Here is an 18,252-nt window from a genome sequence, read left to right on the forward strand (position 1 = left end):
CAGACTCTCAGTCGTCCATCTGCAGCTCTCGTGGAGCTGCTCCATCGGACAGGCGGGTCTGGGCTGGGCAGAGTGCTGTCTGGGAGGGCTCCATTCCAGCGGGAGAGAGGAGGACGGGAAGTAAAGGAAGGGCAAGTCCAGGCCAGTTCTGAGAGGCTGCCCAGGCAGGCCCCAGGGTGGACCGTGGCCTGGGTCTGGAGCTGGGTCCTAGGAGTGGCAGTGAGCAAAGGCCTGGACAGATGGCTGGGAGGCGTAACCTGATGGGTGAGCTGCACGTGCAAAGACTCTGGGGTGGCCACTGCCCACTGTGAGGACCTGGGGTTGAGAGGAGATAGGAGCCCCCTGGCGACACCGCCTCCTGTCCACAGCTACCTGCCCAGACGAGCTGGCTGATGACCAGCACGAGGGGACCCCTTGGCCCCCTGCCCACCTGGCCACTCTAGGCCTTGAGCTGGGAAACATGCTGTCCCCAGTGCTGGGGTGACCCCAAGACTGGGCGTGCTGCCCGCCCTCACTCAGTCACACTCAGGCCAGCTGCCCTGTGTCTCCAGCTGGGGAGCTCTGGAGTCACTGCCTGAGGACCTCGGCCCACAGGCCTGCACCACGGGCTGTGGGGACAGCCCCCAGGACCTTCCAGCACAGCAGGTCTGGCCAGGCCCCCGGGGGGGCTTCCACTCTCTTCATCCCTGCCCCAGGCTACGCAGGGCCAAGGGGGGCCCACATCACCATCACCAGCTGGTCTCCACATCACCCTGACCCAAGAGGGTCGTGTCTGACTTTAAAATACCTTCTTGGTCCAGTATCGACTGCAGGCCTTCACCTGTCATGTGTGTCAGCACCCGGATGCCACCTGTGCCACCCCCAGCAAGCGCACACTGTCAGAGCCACGGTCAGCTCCACAGGCCTTTCTTCACGTCCCGCCGTGTGCTCACCCGGCACTCACAACGTGCTTCCGTGGGAAGGACGGAAGGCGGGTGTTGGTGGGCACGTGTCTGATTGAGGCACGCACGGCACACAGCATTTTCCTAAATCACTGCTGTTACCAGGGTCACGGGCCAGACCAGCCCTCACCAGTTGGAGTAATGAGGAACCGCAGGTCCTGCAACAAGACGCAGCCCCCTGTGTTTCAGGCTCTCTCGGGCCAGCAACGCGGGAAAGGTTTATTCCCTGAGATGACATTTGCTTGTTGACAATGATGTCGAGTTTAAGTTCGACCCTGTTCCTTGGAGCCCCTGGCATCGAAGGTGCGGCCGTCTGTGGGTCCACCCCAGGACCACTCCCTGCCCTTGGGCTGGCCGAGCCCCCCGCAGGGACCTCTCACCGCCGCTCTGTCTGTGTCCCTGCTCCGCGCAGGTCTGGATAGACGCCGCCGTCCAGATATGCTTCTCGCTGGGAGTGGGGCTTGGAGTGCTCATAGCTTTCTCCAGTTACAATAAATTCACCAACAACTGCTACAGGTGAGTCCTGGGCTCCTGTAAGAGGCTCTACAGAACCAAGTGGGGGCACAGCTGATATGGGGGGGCATCGTTGGCTTTAGGAGGTAATGTGTCCGTGGATGAAGGGAGGGGGAAATGAGCTGTGCTTGCAACTCCAAGCCAAATGGCTTTTAAAGTGGAAATCGAACAGGGAAGCTCTAGGCGCAATGTTGATTGTGGCTTTAAGGGAGCATTGAAGCAGTGGAGATGCTGATCACCTCGCTGGGAGGAGGCGTCCCGGACCCCCCACCCACCCACCCAGGCCCCTTCCTCTGCCCCCTGCTCCATCCCCTGCCCCACCCAGCCGGCCCCATCCTCCCAGCACTCAGGGCGGGTCTCCTCCCCCACGTGCCCCGCGAGGAAGGGCCTGCATGTGTCCCCACCTGGCCTGCACCTAGGGATCCTGGGCCCCAGGGGCATCCCAGACTCTGTGCAGAGGCCGCCGGGGACCCGGCACCAGGACGAGCCGGAAGGTGGCTCCACTGTGCGCCCAGAGCTCTGGCAGCATCTCAGCTGGGGCCGCCCCGCCCGGATGACCTGAGTGACCTGCACCCACTTGCTGGCCCTGAAATCCTTCTGAAAACAGAGAAAGAATTTCATCCAGGACTGCTTTCTTTGACCTTCACGAGCCTGTATTTATTCTCTTTCATATCATGAGGGTAAAAATGCGGTAAAAATACAAAGGCGGTGCGCACAGCAAAATGGCCAGGCTGACCACTCCCCAGAGGGCCACGCAAAGGTGGGGTCTGCGTGGCAGGGCCAGAGCCCACCCTGTGCCCACCTGGGTCTGAGCACCCTGCAAACGTCCTTCCACTCGGGCACCAGGAGGGCTGACCCCGCACTGCCCCCTCCCCTGCTCTCTGAATTCTCAGCCGTCAGAGTGGGGTCCACAGGCCGGCAGCACGGGACCCCCAGGAGCCGATGGGAGACACAGCATCTGGGGCCCACCAGACCCGCCCCGTCAGAACCTTCATCTTAACAAGGTCCCCGGGAGACATCTCAGAGCCCGGCCTGGCAGCCCCTGTCGAGCAGGGCTAGGGACCCCTGTGGTCGTCTGTGCTGCCCACCTGGAGCCCCAGCTTTGCTGGCGGGACTGTCTCGCCTTCAGCACTGAGTCGGGGGTCCCAAGAGTCCCTTGGTCCCCAGGCAAACATGGAGGGGCCATAGGGCCTGGCCTAGCCAACGTCTGACCAGAGCCCTAAGCCGCTCAGTGGGGGGTCCAGGTGGGAGGTCCTGTCACCATCACCGGGTGGCAGCCTCCCTCCCGCAGGGCAGCCCCGGAAAGCCTCTGGGACCGCAGGAGGGGCTGGCCTGCTCGACTGGGGAAGCGCCCCCGGAGCTGCCTGCCCCAGACGCAGTAAATTACGGATGATGACTGGAAATTGCAGCGGCTCCAGGCCGGGTGCTGAGACAGCACGTCTTGTTCCTGCAGAGACGCGATCATCACCACCTCCGTCAACTCGCTGACGAGCTTCTCCTCCGGCTTCGTGGTCTTCTCCTTCCTGGGGTACATGGCCCAGAAGCACAGTGTGCCCATCGGGGACGTGGCCAAGGACGGTGAGTGCCCCGGGGCAGGCAGCTCCCCCCCCACCCCGCCCGCTCCCGAGGTTCAGGCTGCCCAGTTCTCGACGAGTGTTTTCCCTGCAAACCTAGAGGGAAAGGCACAGGCCTCCAGCGCCCTTCCCAAGAGCGGCTGATGTGACTGAGAACAGGATCCTGGGTGCAGCGCACCCACCGCCTCCCCGCGCACCCTGCGCCTGCCCCCTCGGACCACCGTGCTGCATGCAGAGGCTTGGGCATCTTTGCCCCTTGTCCCAGTGCGCCTTGCAGAGGCCACTCGGCTGCAGGACGAGGGTCTGGTTCCCTCACTGGGCGGCCCCCGCCGTTGTTTACACCTGGCCAGGGACGTGAAGTTCAGGGCTCTGAGCTGTTCCGAGCGGCACGGACCTCGGTGTGGTCAGCCAGAGGGAAGCCGGGCTGGTTTGGACATAGCAGTTACTCTGTTCCAAAGCTTTTCCTCCAGATACCCAGTGGCCATGGCACGTGTAGATGGGATTTGGTTAATAGCCGAGAATCCCCTGAAGTCTCTGGACACGGTGACAACAGAGACCCACGTTCCCAACCTGCTCACCATGCCGTCACAGACACCGAGTGTCTGCAAACCAGGAAGTTAGCTGAGGGGGAGTGGACGGGGGAGGGTTTGGGCCCAGGTGACACAGGGACCGAGCTGGGCCCCGCAAGAGAGAGCCCCCGGGGTGCTGGGCAGAAAGTCACGGCTTAGGACCCCAAGGCCTCCCACGACGGCCGCCACCCTCACCGGCCTGCAGGATCGCTCTGTGCGTGAACCAGGAGGGGCCTCCCCCGAGACCGTCCCGCTCAGGGGTGGGCCCCTCCCTTCCCCTGGGAAGCCCCTCTTCTCCCGGGGGCTGGGGGACTGATCTCCTCCTGGGTCCTCTCACTCTTCAGCAGGAGGGTAGCCTTCAGGGAGGGGCTGAGGGGGACAGAGGGCCAACCCCACCTGCGCCCGGAGCTCTCAGTGGGTCGGCCCGTCAGCCCATCCAGTTCTTGAGAAGTTGAGTGTTGGGAGCCGCACTTTTTTTTTTTTGAATTTTTGAATTTTATTTTATTTATTTTTTTATACAGCAGGTTCTTATTAGTCATCAATTTTATGCACATCAGTGTATACATGTCAGTCCCAATCGCCCAATTCATCCCACCCCCAGCCCCACCCCCGCTGCTTTCCCCGCCTTGGTGTCCATAGGTTTGTTCTCTACGTCTGTGTCTCAATTTCTGCCCTGCAAACCGGTTCATCTGTCCCATTTTTCTAGATTCCACATATATGCGTTAATATACGATATTTGTCTTTCTCTTTCTGCTTACTTCACTCTGTATGACAGTCTCTAGATCCATCCACGTCTCAACAAATGACCCAATTTTGTTCCTTGTAATGGCTGAGTAAGATTCCATTGTATATATGTGCCACATCTTTTATCCATTCGTCTGTCGATGGGCACTTAGGTTGCTTCCGTGTCCTGGCTATTGTAAATAGCGCTGCAGTGAACATTGGGGTGCATGTGTCTTTTTGAATTATGGTTTTCTCTGGGTATATGCCCAGTAGTGGGATTGCTGGGTCGTACGGTAGTTCTGTTTTTAGTTTCTTAAGGAACCTCCATACTGTTCTCCATAGTGGCTGTAAAAATTTACATTCCCACCAACAGTGCAAGAGGGTTCCCTTTTCTCCACACCCTCTCCAGCATTTGTTGTTTCTAGATTTTTTGATGACGGCCATTCTGACTGGCGTGAGATGATATCTCATTGTGGTTTTGATTTGCATTTCTCTAATGATTAGCGATGTTGAGCATCCTTTCACGCATTTGTTGGCCGTCTGTATATCTTCTTTGGAGAAATGTCTATTTAGGTCTTCTGCCCATTTTTGGATTGGGTTGTTTGTTTTTTTACTATTGAGTTGCATGAGCTGTTTACACATTTTGGAGTTAAATCCTTTGTCCGTTGATTCGTTTGCAAATATTTTCTCCCATTCTGAGGGTTGTCTTTTCGTCTTGTTTATGGTTTCCTTTGCTGTGCAAAAGCTTTGCAGTTTCATTAGGTCACATTTGGAGCCACACTTTGAAAGCAGGAAACAGAGGTTTGGAGACGGGGCGGACAGACCCCTCCAAGACTGCGGTGGGAAAGCTGGGGGCTGGGGTGAAATCTCAGCAAGTGTTTCCAAATCCATACTCTTTCCTGTAGGAAAAAAAAAAAAAATCCAATATAGGCAGGAGAAAGGGAACATAATGCAAATAAGTACAGAGCAGTGAAATTTACTCTGTTGCATTTATGCATTTTCACCGCTCTTTTGCCCTTTATTATGATAAGTAGCAATAGTTTGCAAGAGCCTCCATTAACCCCTGAAGTCAGCTGAATGTATTCTATGCATTTCCGTGACAAGCAAAGTAAATGTCATTTATGGCTCTAATTCTCAAGAAAACAGGGTGAAATGTTATCCCAAGAACAGAAATGAAAGGTGAGGATGTTGGCCTTACGTTCAGCCGAGCATATGGTTATAGCTTCCTGGGTTTGTGGCATTTAGACTGTAGAGCTTTTCAAACGAGCCACCCCTTCGCTCCACACCGGAAACCCTGCTCCTTCCGTGGGGTTGGGAATCGCAGAGCACAGGCCTGACACCAGGGCTCCTAAGAGACCTTGGGAGGTGGGCCCTGGCTCTGGCCTTCGTTTGATTCTCTAGAAGGATCAGTAAGTGCCCTGTTCCTAACAGCTGGCACCCGAACAGGCCCCGCTGAGGACGAGGGAACCAGAAAAGTTGTTACACCTCCGTGATCAAGTGCTTGGGAGACCGTGCCAGGGAGCTACATGGCACATCTTTTTAGGTTACCCATGAAAATGATCAACTAGCGGTTTCCCGTGGGCATCTTTTTTACTTTGGGAGCACTTGCTGAGATTTTACCCCAGCCCCCAGCTTTCCCACCGCAGTCTTGGAGGAGTCTGTCCGCCCCGTCTCCAAACCACGTAACAGTGCATGGTTTCTAAAGATGATATTCGAGTAATATGTTGGCGCAGAAAAGTATTTACAGCGTGGGCTACGCGGGAGGTGGGCCCTGGCTCTGGGCATGCCTCTCAGGCATGCCTGAGCGTGTGGGCAGCGCACATGTGTCCACGACGGGCACAAGAGACAAACCAGGAGGTGCCCCGAGTGCTTGGAGGGATAAAGGGTAGGGCCCCTGGAAAGCCCCTCCCACCCTCTTCCCGTTGGCTGTGCCCCCTCCTCTCCCAGGGCCCGCACAGCCCCGGGAGGCGGTCGGCAGGCTGGAGGGGACAGAACAGAGGCCCTCCCTCCCATGGATCCAGTCTCCATTCTCCAGAGTCCTGGGCCCTGAATTCCAGGAGGGAGGACTTTCCAAGGAGGGCGGAGATAAGGCCGTGGGCAGGGCTTTGTGGTCTCCGGGCGGGGGTGGAGCTGGGGGTGGCGGGAAGCAACGGCGGGGTCTGCTTTCAGGGCCGGGGCTGATCTTCGTCATCTACCCCGAGGCGCTTGCCACGCTCCCGCTGTCCTCCGTCTGGGCCGTGGTCTTCTTCGTCATGCTACTCACCCTGGGAATCGACAGCGCCGTGAGTGACCTCGGCGCTCCGCGTGCCGTGGGCCCGCCAGTGACAGCCAGCCCTCACAGGGCCAGGCCGGCCCCAGATGCCCTTGCGGGTCTCCCAAACCCCTGTGCCTGCACAGAGCCCCTGCGTGGGAGGCAGGGTCCCACAGTAACTGGCAAGGAGGCTTCAGACCAGCTCTCCCCTCTTCTTTCCCTGGGGGTGGAGGGGCACAGAAAGCCCCCCGAGAGTCCTAAACACACAGGCACAGGGCCGGGGGCAGCAGGGCCGTGCAGGAAGACGAGGCAACGGGGTGATGGGACTCGCAGGGCCCGGGCAGCCTGCCCCTCAGCCGCCAGGAGGAAGGGTGCCCGTGCGGGGTGGGAAGCGGAGGCTGCGGCCAGGCCCGCTGAGCATCCTATAGCGGCCCTGCGTGCGCATGGGCGCTGGCTCGGCAGGCGGACTTCCTCGGGCTACTCCTCCGCGTGGCCTGCTGGGACCGCCAGCCGAGACCCCAGGCCCCACGCTCATCCGAGCTTCCTGGAAAGTGCGGAGGACCACGGATCCCCACCCTGTGACTGCTGGTCACGCGCTGTAGCCCTCCACCTCCATCTCCCCGTCAGCCTTGTCACCTGCCCACTGGGTGGGCACAGCCTTTGGCGGTGACTCCCATAATCAGCACTTCCTGGAGGAGGCGGTCCCAACAGAGCAGGGCAGAGAGGCTCCCCAGCTGGCCGGGTTTCGTGGGCGACACCCCGTCACGACAGTACTGAGAGTCAGGAGGGCTTAATCGGTGAGGGCATGGCCAGTGGCCAGGCCGGGTCCTCCCTGGGAGCGAAACTAAGCCGCGCTTGCGGGACAGACACTTGCTTAGAAAAGCCCAGCACAGCTGAGCCTTTGTGGCGACGCAGGGGACGGTATTACGAGGGCCACGTAGCGCTCCACCCCCGTCTGGCAAATCCTCACCAGGGGACAGGGCATCTACCCCAGGTCCTCGCTCTCCGGTGGCCGCGTCTCCAGAGCAGCCCTTGCCGAGGGTGCATTCGGCACCCCAGACACCGTGCAGCTCCTGGGTGTGCGCGTCCGTTGAGTTGCCCGAATGGGGGCCTAGGCGGGGTGCAGAGCGCCGGCCCCGCCCCCAGCGCTTCTCTGCCCTGTGTCGGCTGCAGATGGGCGGGATGGAGTCGGTGATCACCGGGCTCATCGATGAGTTCCAGCTGCTGCACAGGCACCGGGAGCTCTTCACCCTCGTCATCGTCCTGGCAACCTTCCTTCTCTCCCTCTTCTGCGTCACCAACGTAAGTACCTGCGTACCTGCGCTCGCCCGCCTGACGATGTCTCATTAGCATTTGGTGTTGGGCAGCAATGGTTACTGCTGTCAGACCAGACAGAACCACAGCATTTCCGAGGGCTGCACCCCTCCAAACAACCCATGACCTGTAATACGCGGGTGGCTGTGGTCACACTCGGGGTGGCCTTGAACACACGCAGGGAGCCACGGTCACTCAGAGTCGCCATGGTCTCACGCGGTCCCTGGGTGCCTGAGCACTTGGTCTGGAGTGTTTCAGAACCTGGACAGCTCCCTGGGAAGAGCCCGTGGATTTGTGGGCCTGGAGGGTCAGGGGAGGCCTGTCGGGGGGATGCAGGACCCAGGTCCCCTCCCTCACAGAGGCCCTGCCAGCTTTGGCATTTGCTTTGCCTTCATCCCTAATTGCTGGGGAGGAGAGGAGTTTTTCTTTTTCGGAATAGATGGGTCCCTAAGTAGCTGCTTGTGTACTGAATTTTAGTGATTCAAATAACACTCTCTAGGGAGTAAACTAGAAGTTGTCTGTCAACTGAAACTGCAGGCCAAGTTTATGCTTTGGAAAGCTCACCTTCGTGGGCGAGGCGTGCCACACCAGGCACCCCGAGTTCAGCAGGCGCTCCCGTCTCTCCTAGGGTGGCATCTACGTCTTCACGCTGCTGGACCACTTTGCGGCCGGCACGTCCATCCTCTTCGGGGTGCTCATGGAGGTCATCGGGGTGGCCTGGTTCTACGGTAAGGACGGAGCTTTCCTCGGGGGGCTGGTGTGCTCCAACCGCAAAGACCCAGCCCCTGTGCCATCACTGCGACCAGCAGGGCCGGCGTCCTTGGGCTTTGTCGCTGTGCTGCTTCCTTTTTGGCAAAGCTGCCCTGCTCTGTGGTCACCACACATCACAGAGGAGGCTTGGCAGCCAGCTGTTCCATGGATCAGTGAGGACAGCCTGGACGGCAGCCCGAAATCCTTACCGCGGTCAGAGCACTCGGTGTGGCCACAGAATCACACTGCTGGTTCTTGAGGAGGAAGGATTTGCGAGGACGCTGGGACACTGGCTGGTGCTGGAGGCGAGGTCTCCGCACCGAGGTGGCAGGGGAACAGGCTGAGTGGGCTTCTCTCTGGGGACGTGCCACTAAGGCCCTCAGCTGACGGGAGGGGTGACGGTGGTGTTCAGAGAGCCGCTGTTCAGCGTCAGGTCAGAGCTCCTGACCCTGCGCGGACAGCACCACCTGGACTCCAGACCATCCCCCGCCCTGGTCCAGAGCTCATTCGTGGATTAGGCCTGGGAGCCCCTCGAGGTCAGAGGCCTGCTGGTCAGCAGGCAGCCCCTGGAAGGGGCGCCGCGCGGCCTGCAGCCGTGCTCCCCGGCCCCTCCTGGGGCGCCTGCCCTGTTTCCCGGGATGTCCTGCTGTAAGTTTGACAGCTGCAGACGCTGTGCCCTTTCCAGCCTGCTGCCCGGCCCACCTTGAGCTCTCTCCGTGTCTTTCCTGTGACCTGGAGTCATGATAACGGGCACACTCCCCTGCATGTGTACGTGCTGTAGCCCAGAGCCGAAGGTCTGTGCTGTCCAAGAACCGCAGTGTCGCAGCAGCCCCGGCGTCACACGAGGGGGCCGTGGTCTCTGCCTCGGCCCTGGAATTACAACCTGAAAAGCACTCCAGCTTTGAGAGGCTTAACTTGGCAAATAGTCCCTATTCCAAGAACTCTCCCAATTATAGTTACTTTGCTACAGAAAAGGGAAATATCAAGCTCTCTGTGCCTTCGTTGGCACCTGGAACCAATACTTGTCTATAGCTTTAAATCATAATCTCCCCACCCCCAAATAAAACCTCAGAGAAGGAGAGAGAGTACTTCAAACGTATCCCACAGCCATGAGCGTGGGGCTGGCGGAGACGGGAGGGAGGCTGGCCCTGCAGGGACCAGGTGCTCCCCAAAGCCTCTGAAGACAGAGGTCACGCTGTTTCTCCGGACGGCGATTCACACCCAGAACGCACCCACCTCTCAGTGCCCCCAGGTCCCTGTGGACGGGTTGGCCCGCCCTGGACCTGCTTAAGGGCCCAAGGGGCTGGTGGACACGCCCGTCTTTGCTGGCCTTTGGGGTCAGCCCCCTCCACCCCACTCCTCCAGGGTCCGAGTCCGGGATCTGCGGATGGGGTTGGAGTGTGAAGAGGGGATTCTGCAGGGCAGTGTAGCTCTGCTGTGTCCCTGCATGTGACACAGACTCGGCCAACCAGCTGCTGTCACGTGACCAGAGGCCAGGCCAGGCTCAGGGCAAGGGAAATCACTGTAAGATCTGGAGAGAGCTGTGGCACACGGAGCTTCCAGAAGTAGCTTTCCTTACAAAAGAATGTTGCCATAAACGGAGCGGACATTGTGACACGTGCTACTACAGCATGGAGGAACCTTGAGGACATCATGCTCGGTGACATAAGCCAGTTACAGAAGGAGATCCTGTAGGATTCCCGTGAGGTCCCCGGAAGAGTCAGGTTCACAGACAGGAAGTAGGATGGGGGCGTGGCATGGGCTGGCCGAGGGGGTGGGGAGTGAGCATTTAATGGGGACGGAACCTCAGTTGGGGAGGATGAGAACATTCTGGAGGTGGTGGTGGTACTTGCACGACGGTGTGAATGTACTCAATGCCACTGAGCTGTGCACTAAAAATGGTTAAAGTGGTAAGTTTTATGTTATATATATTTTACCATGATTTTTGTAAATGAAAAAACAGTGATTACAGAGGGGAAGCAGGGATGGCCGTGGGCCACAGGGAGGAGGACCTGAGATGGGAGGAGGGCGGAGGCCCCACAGGCCCCCTTGGGGTCATCGGTGATCCCAGTGTCACCACGGGGACATGCATCGGACCCGGGTCAGCAAGACCCCTGGGCGGCTGGGTGGGGCGGCCTGGGCACCAGCGTGCCTCCCGAGCTCCAGGTCCGCTGGGGGTGGCCCGGGGCTGGTGAGGGCCCGGCGGGGCCCGCGTCTCGGGCAGGTGCCGTGCTGACCGCCTGCTTGGCCACCTCCCCGCAGGCGTGTGGCAGTTCAGCGACGACATCAAACAGATGACCGGGCAGCGGCCCAGCCTCTACTGGCGGCTGTGCTGGAAGTTCATCAGCCCCTGCTTCCTCCTGGTGAGGCCCCTCTGCCCCGCTCCCCCGCCACCCGGTCCAGCAGTGCCCACACACGCCTGATGCTGGGGGAGGGGCTCGGTGCTGCCCGGGGACCAGGGTCTCCACGGGCGGGAGTCAGCAGGAGGGCAGGCTGGCCCCCCACATCCTCTGGTCTCCTGAAGGCCCGCCCCCGACTGGAGCCACTGAGAAACCACTCATGGGAGGCAGGGCTCCCACCCGATTAAGGCCCGTGTGTGTCCTGCTCGGCCCCTGTGCTTGGAGGGCATCAGCTGACCTCTGCCTGGAGGCCCGAGAGAAGGGTTAGAACCTGGGAAGACGGGTGCTCAGATGCGAGGCCGGACGGGAGCCGCTCAGGTTCTGTGACAGCACAGCCCCCAGGGCTCCCCAGTAGCTGCTGTCGTCCAGGCCATGGGTCTGCAAGCTCGGGCCTGCGGCCAGGTCCACCCACCGCCTGTTGCGTTGGAACACGGCCGTGCTGGTTCATCCACACATCCACACCACAACCTCAGAGCTGGGTGGCTGTGACCGAGCCCCGACGGCTCACGAAGCTGGAACTGCCTGCCCTGTCTGGTGGCCCCAGGCAGCCGTTCAGCGGCCTTCCAGCTCTGAGTGCAGAGCCCAGGCCGGCGAGCACCTCGTGACCTTGGCCCTCCTCCTGTCCAGCCAGCCCAGCGGCCCCCAGGGTGTCCACGGACGGGGCAGGGGCCTCGGGCAGCGCCCCCTCCACCCCGAGGGCCAGTGAGAGAGGAGGCGGAGTGGGGGTGAGGTTCCCAGTTCAAGCCCCAAGCTCCCTGAGCTGCTCCAAACCCGCAGGGGCTGCTGGTCACCCCCAGCTACCCAGCAGCCTGGGGCATGTGACCTCCAGACCGGCCAGGTGTCCTGCTTCTCCCCGTGTGGCAACCTGTGAGGTGTACAAGGGACAGTGAGAGAATCCCCGCCCATCAGACTTAAGAATTGGAGGGATGTGCGCCCCGCAAGCACCCCCGCCCCATCCCGCAGCAGCCCTGGTCTGCAGAGTGCACACAGACGCCCACTGCCCAGGTTCACGGCCTAGTCCCGTTGTGCGGGGGACCCTCCACCGGAGCCACCCGCTTGGTACCCCTGCCCCCAGCCGCCCCTGACCCCTGTCCCTCGGTTTCAGTTTGTGGTCGTGGTCAGCATCGCAACCTTCCGGCCCCCGCACTACGGAGCCTACATCTTCCCCGAGTGGGCCAACGCGCTGGGCTGGACCATCGCTGCATCCTCCATGTCCGTGGTGCCCATCTACGCTGCCTACAAGTTCTGCAGCCTGCCCGGCTCCTCGAGGGAGGTGTGTATCTGGACGGGTCTCCCTCACCTGCCCTTCCCCCCCGCCCCCGATTGTGAGGCCACCAACAAGGTCAGGCGGGTGTCCCTGTCCCAGGCCTGCTCCCGCCTGCTCGTCTCTGCCCAGCAGGAGGGGCTGGAGGGGCCGGTGATCATGCCAGAGACACGTGGGCTGGTGTGGGGGTGGGCTGTGCCTGTGCGTGTGTGTGTGTGTGTGTGTGCGTGCCTGTGCGTGCCTGTCTTTGTGTGTGCACCTGTGTGTGCCTGTCTTGGTGTGTGTGTGTCCTCACCTGGGCACATACACGTGCGTACTTGTCTGTGTGTGTCTCTGTGTGTGCACACATGCTCTACGGTGTGCAGTGCAGGTGGAAGGGCAGTGGTCTGAGGGTGGGGGTGGAAGCAGGGGACCCGCCCTCTCCTGGGGCCGAGTCCACGTGGGGCCGAGCAGGGCCAGCGGGATCCCCAGGCGGGCACCCCCGTGTGGGTTGGGGGTGGCTCTGGGCCTCGCAGTCGCTCGGGCAAGCTTCTGCGTCACCTATGAAGGAGGAGGTGGGTGGGTTGGGCACGGGGGTCCCTCTACCTCACATCTTGATGCCGGGATTCCTGGAAGAGATGGAGGGCACCTTTGCTCAGGGCCCACCACGAGCTTGACGTGGAGACGAGCCTCCTCCAGTAGTGGCTACTTCGAGTTGGGCTGGACTTTGCTCCAGGGTCTAAGGAGACCCAAGCCATCAGCTCCCACATCGACAGCCGTTGAGCAGGGCCCGTTCACCCCGCTGAGGCTGGGCCGGTACCCACAGTTGCTCCTTGTCTTCTAGAAGCTGGCCTACGCCATCACGCCCGAGAAGGATCACGAGCGGGTGGACAGAGGGGAGGTGCGCCAGTTCACGGTGAGTGCCACTCTCCCCGCCGCTGGCTGGGGGCGGAGGCGACCTGGGTGGGTGACCCTCCTCCAAGCCCAGAGCGAGGTGCGTGGTCAGGACGCCCGCGTCAGCTGTGAATGCTGCACAGCCAAGCCCTTCCAGGGCGTGGACACTGACTCAAAAGCTGTGTGAGGGACATGATTTTAGGCAGGGGTGGAGGTGGGGGCCTATTGGGACAGAGAACTTCCCCTTACGCAGCTTGAAGGGTCGCGACTTGGTTGCAGGATGCTCTGTTTGTGCTTTGCTTTCTGCCTCGTTCATTTCAGCCCTGTCATTATTTCTCCCTTCTACTTTCATTGGTCTACTCTGTCATACATTTACTAACTTTTGAACTTAGACCATGGATCATTAATTTTCAACCTTTCTTCTTTTCTAACATAAGCATTCAAGGCTAAGAATTTCCCTCAAAATACCCTGTTGGCTGTGTTCCACAACTTTTTTTTTCTTATAATTAGAAATTGTTGTTAACGTCTTTATTGGAGTATAATTGTTTTACAGTGTTGTGTTAGTTTCTGCTGTATAACAAAGCGAATCAGCTATATGTCACAACGTTTAACACGGCATTTTGTGTATCATTTAGTTCTAAGCGTATTTTAATTTTTGTTGTGACTTCTTCCACCCACGCTTAGAAGTCTGCCTTTAAATTCCCCAATATATGGGGACGTTTCATTTATCTTTTCGTTATTGATTTCTAAATTAATTGCATTGTGTTCAGACACCTTTTTACTCATTCTTTGGAGTGTACTGATACTCCTTTATGGCCAAGTACCTAATCAAATTTTATAAGTGCTACGTGTACCTTTAGGTGAGATGTATTCTCCAATTGTTGATATGCGATTCTCCTTCTGTCCATTAGATTGAGCTTGTAACTGCGTTGTTCAAATCTTTTACAATTTTGCACATTTTAGCTCTGTTTAACCATCAGTAATCAGTAGATATTTATGGGATATCTGACCCTGAAAGCATATTTGTCCAATTTCCCCTTGTAGTTCTACTGGGTTTTGCTTTATCTACTCTGAGCCTGTTTTCTGGGACAGGTATGGGTTCCAAATGATCACACCTACTTGGCCGATCCTTGCTCCCTTGCCGTGTTTTTGCTCTTAAAGTCCTTCTTGTCTGAGGTGACTACGGCTGCACTAGGTTTCTTTTGAGTTTACCTGAAATGTCTTTTGTGATCTTTTAACTTCCAACCTTGCAATCATCTTAACATTTAGGTGTCTTTTGCAAACCTCAAATACACTGGAATGCTTTAGTCTGGCAACTGGGCAGATTTAATCCACTTATATTTGTTGTGATTATTGGTCAGTGTCAGTTGACTTTTCTCATAAGGGGTTGAGTTCTGCTGCTGCTTCACACGTCTGGTCATTGTTAATTGGATTCCAGATATTGTGAGTTTTACCTTGTTAGAGGCTGGATGTATCTGTGCTCCTTTACATATTCTTAAGCTTTGTTCTGGGTCGTCATTAAGTTACTCGGAGACAGTTTGATCTTTGGAGGACTTGGCTTTTAAGACTTGTTAGGTGGGACCAGAGCGGCATTTAGTGGGGGGCGGTTTCCAATGCTGGTGCAAGACCTTGGTGAACACTCTACCCGGCGCCCCAAGATCCAGGAGATGCTCCGGCCTGGCTGCGGGGCGGACACAGCTCCTGTCCTGTGAGTTTCAGAGACATTTCCCGAATCCTGCTGGGAGGGTGTCTCCGGCCTCGAGTGCCCTAAATGCTCAGCTGAACCCTCGGGTCCCTGTGCACGTGCCCAGGGCTCTCAGTGCCGCACTCGCCCCTCTGCAGCTCCATCCTGTGAACTCCAGCCGCCTTGGGCTCCCCAGCAGTCACCCCACCTCATCAGGCCAGGGGTTCGCTGCCCCACCTGGGCGTCCCCTCCCCCGCTGAAGCCTAGATTGCCCCTCGAGGCCGCAATGGGGCAGTTGGACAGACCCCCCTGCTTGTCTCCCTCGGGGAATCTGTCCTTTGCCGTCTGGCCTCCTGTGTCTGAAAACCCATTATTATATACATTTTGTTCATTTTAAGCTGTGTCAGATGGTAGAATATATTCAATCCCCATTACTCCATCTGGACCAGAAATATCTTTTTTTTCTTTTTGGCTGAGCCGGGCATCTTGCGGGTTCTTAGTTCCCCGACCAGGCAGTGAAAGCACCGAGTCCTAACCACTGGAGCACCAGGGAATTCCCTGGACCAGAAATATCTTTGTCTGTAGCTGTGGCCGTTCACTTTGACGCTGCACATGGAAGTGTCACGTGTGCAGTTATGGAAAAGCGTCTCCATCACGTACCCCCTTCCTGTGTCCCCCTTCACCGACAGTCACATTGTCCACGTCTCTGGAAGCAGCAGTTGGCCTTGGAACTGTGTAGCACCGTACGTGGCATCTGTCACTTTTTAAACCATTTCTTACACAGCTGCCCAGTAATCTGAGGATCACACAACCTCTCTGGTCCGTGGGGATCTGAACTGGAGTTTCCGGTTCTTGCCGACCCGCCCCGGGTGGCTGCTACCTGTGTTTCTGCCCTCCTGGTTGCAGCTTCACGGCCTGATCTCCACCTGTGGGGACTCCGAGAGGCCCTGTAAGCACACCTTCCTCTGAGAAGGTCGCCTTCGGCTCGTGTGTGGCCAGGACACAGGGCCACTTCACCCCCGGGGGCGGGTCTCAGCTGGGGCCCAGGTGTGCCCCCCCCACCCCCGGCCTCAGCACTGGTCTGGGGCGTCCCTGGTCAAGCCCTGCCCTCTGGCTGCCCTTTGGCTGCTGTGTGGGTGTGTCCTACGGCCCTGCGGTGGGACCGGAGGCAGAATCTTCCTACCCCCGGTGTGGCTGTGTCAGAAACAAGCCCTGCCCGTCTTTGTCTGGAAACGTTTACAAAACACGGTTCTTGCCATTTAGTGTGATCGGATGGCTTGTGCTCAAAACTAAGCTGAACTAACAGCTGGGTGATAACAGGCGATGACATTTGTGGACAACTAAATAGGGCCCCTGTCCGTCTCACCCTTCCCCGAGTGGTGAACGAGGCCTCATCCCCCACCCACAGGGTCACAGAAAGCAGACAGCTCCACGGGGTGCAGGGTTCCACTGGGTCGCGATCAGAGGCCCCAGGGGGCCAGGGGCGTCGCAGGTCACGTGCGAGCCAGTAGGCGAGAGCTCTGGACCAGCCCAGGCACGCTGGCACCCAGTGTCTGCCCAGCAGCTGGTGCCACACTGGCCAGGGATGGCAGAGGCCGCTGTGCCCGCCGACAACATCTCTTTGTGAAGTGATGACTTGTCTCCATAAAATTAAAAAGGGGGTCAGGTCTGTGGTGCCCCAGGAGCAGTGCTGGGCCCCCAGCCGCCCGCTGGGCTCAGGGATCTCCCAGCTACAAGCCGGGCCGCCGGCCCAGGAGCTGCTTTTATCCCAGGAGCTCCTCCCTTCACGTCTGAATAAGCCCTGTTTTCTTTCCAGCTCCGCCACTGGCTCATGGTGTAGAGGGGAGCGGAGGAAGGAGACCCGCAGGGCACCATCCACGGCAGGACAGAGGCAACGAAGAAGGGAAATCTGAGTTTCGAGAGAAAGGAGGGCTGCTCCCACGCCGCACCTTCTGCTTCGCTGGACACGCTCAAGCCCTTCCCCTGACTGGTCACACCCTCTGTGCCACGGGGAGACGACCCTCTGTCCGCCGTGTCACTGTGTAGCTTCCCTAGTCTGTGCCCGTCCCGCAGGTAGAAACGTCTGAGTCGTGTTCTGTGCGTTAGAGCTGCTCCCTTCTCCCGTGCCCACCCCAGGGCCCCCTGGAGCCCACAGCTTGCTGTCATCCATGTGTGCAGGAGAAATACGATAATTATAGATTACGGATTCTCTGAGAATCCCAGCGCTCGCAATAGCTTCTGGGATCCTTTGTTTCGCTCGTATTAAAAATACCGAGTGCCATGTTTCGCCTAATTATGCAGAGGTGAAATGGCGGAAGCCATGCGAAAGGTGACGAAGTGGGACCACGTGTCCCCACGTCACACAGGTCTGCTCAGAGCCCACGGAGGGCCAGGGCCCGGGTGTGAGATGGGGGTGCTGTTTATTTCCTTGTAGCTACAAGAAAACTCCATAAAATGCATGTGGGCTGCCACGACTCCTGCCCGACGTGGACCCCCAGCCACGGAGAAAGTGAGCTCGGCAAGAGCAGGAGTGCGTCCCCCGTGGTGGTCCCCGACCACGCAGAGCCCCCGAGGTGGCAGCCTGGAGCCCCGCAGTCTCGGGAGGGAGACCCCGCCGGAATTTTCTCTGAGGCACGTGTCACGTCAGGAAGAGCACTTGTTTCCTCAGGGAACGGCTTTTAGAATCGTATTACATGGGAATCAAAGCCCGTTCTCAGAATGCAGGGCTGGTTTCTGAAATCTGTTTGCTGACGTTCCCGTGGTCCTTGGCGAGGGTGTTGGACCCTCAGCTGAGAAATGCTCCCAGCACTGCCGTCCTGGAGGGAGCACGGCCACAGTCCAAGCACGTGCTGCTGGGCCGCAGGAGAGGCACTGCCAGACAGGCCCACGGAGGCTTCTTGGCCATCCCTGCGAATGGACCTCGGCCCAGGCCTGTGGAACCGGCCGCTCAGGGGAAACCAGCTTGCGGACCAGAGCGCGAGAGGAATCGGGCCCACCCTGTCCTTCCCAGGAGTGTTGAGCACTCGTGTAGAAAACCCACGTTGTCCACGTCCATCTGTCTCACAGTGGCCTCTTGTGTGGTCGTCACCAACAATAAAAGAAACCCATGGAAAAACGGCCAGCTTCCTGCTCGATGTCATTTTGTGCCAGAGGCTGCCTCGGGCCCCCCCCTCCCCCTCCCTTGAGAACCTGCCTTCACTCACCTCTCCCTGGCCAAGAGCAAGCACGGCCCCTCCCAGGTCCAGTGGGCTTAACCCAGACCCACCCCAGGGCCCCCGCTGGCTGCGCGCCATCCCTTCCTGCCCCCATCTGCCCTACCTCTCTCTCAAGCCCTCACCTGCCTGGTCAGCTCCCCTGCAGTCTCCCCAGGTGTCCAGACCCCAGCCATGTGGTCTGA

General features: G+C 58.8%; 1 protein-coding gene across 5 annotated transcripts in view; it reads left to right on the forward strand.

Moving 5' to 3' along the window:
* Positions 1–17,966, forward strand: part of SLC6A3 (solute carrier family 6 member 3) — a 35,833-nt gene extending 17,867 nt beyond the window's left edge. For 3 of the 5 annotated variants that reach the window (XR_004349398.1, XR_004349400.1, XR_004349399.1), the window contains exons 7-10: positions 1,354–1,457; positions 2,908–3,032; positions 6,490–7,368; positions 7,745–7,846. Coding sequence is in view for 2 of the 5 variants with exons in the window: in XM_032628651.1 (XP_032484542.1) it covers positions 1,354–1,457; positions 2,908–3,032; positions 6,490–6,602; positions 7,745–7,873; positions 8,514–8,613; positions 10,898–10,998; positions 12,140–12,307; positions 13,122–13,193; positions 16,672–16,695 (936 nt within the window). In the remaining 3 variants the exon portion in view is untranslated. Of the gene's footprint in view, positions 1–1,353; positions 1,458–2,907; positions 3,033–6,489; positions 7,369–7,744; positions 7,874–8,513; positions 8,614–10,897; positions 10,999–12,139; positions 12,308–13,121; positions 13,194–16,671 lie in introns of those variants that run through there. The other 2 variants (XM_032628652.1, XM_032628651.1) reach the window with 2 other exon arrangements.
* Positions 17,967–18,252: the final 286 nt, after the last annotated feature.

This window comes from Phocoena sinus, chromosome 3, assembly GCF_008692025.1.
Source record: "Phocoena sinus isolate mPhoSin1 chromosome 3, mPhoSin1.pri, whole genome shotgun sequence".
Classification (NCBI taxonomy): domain Eukaryota; kingdom Metazoa; phylum Chordata; class Mammalia; order Artiodactyla; family Phocoenidae; genus Phocoena; species Phocoena sinus.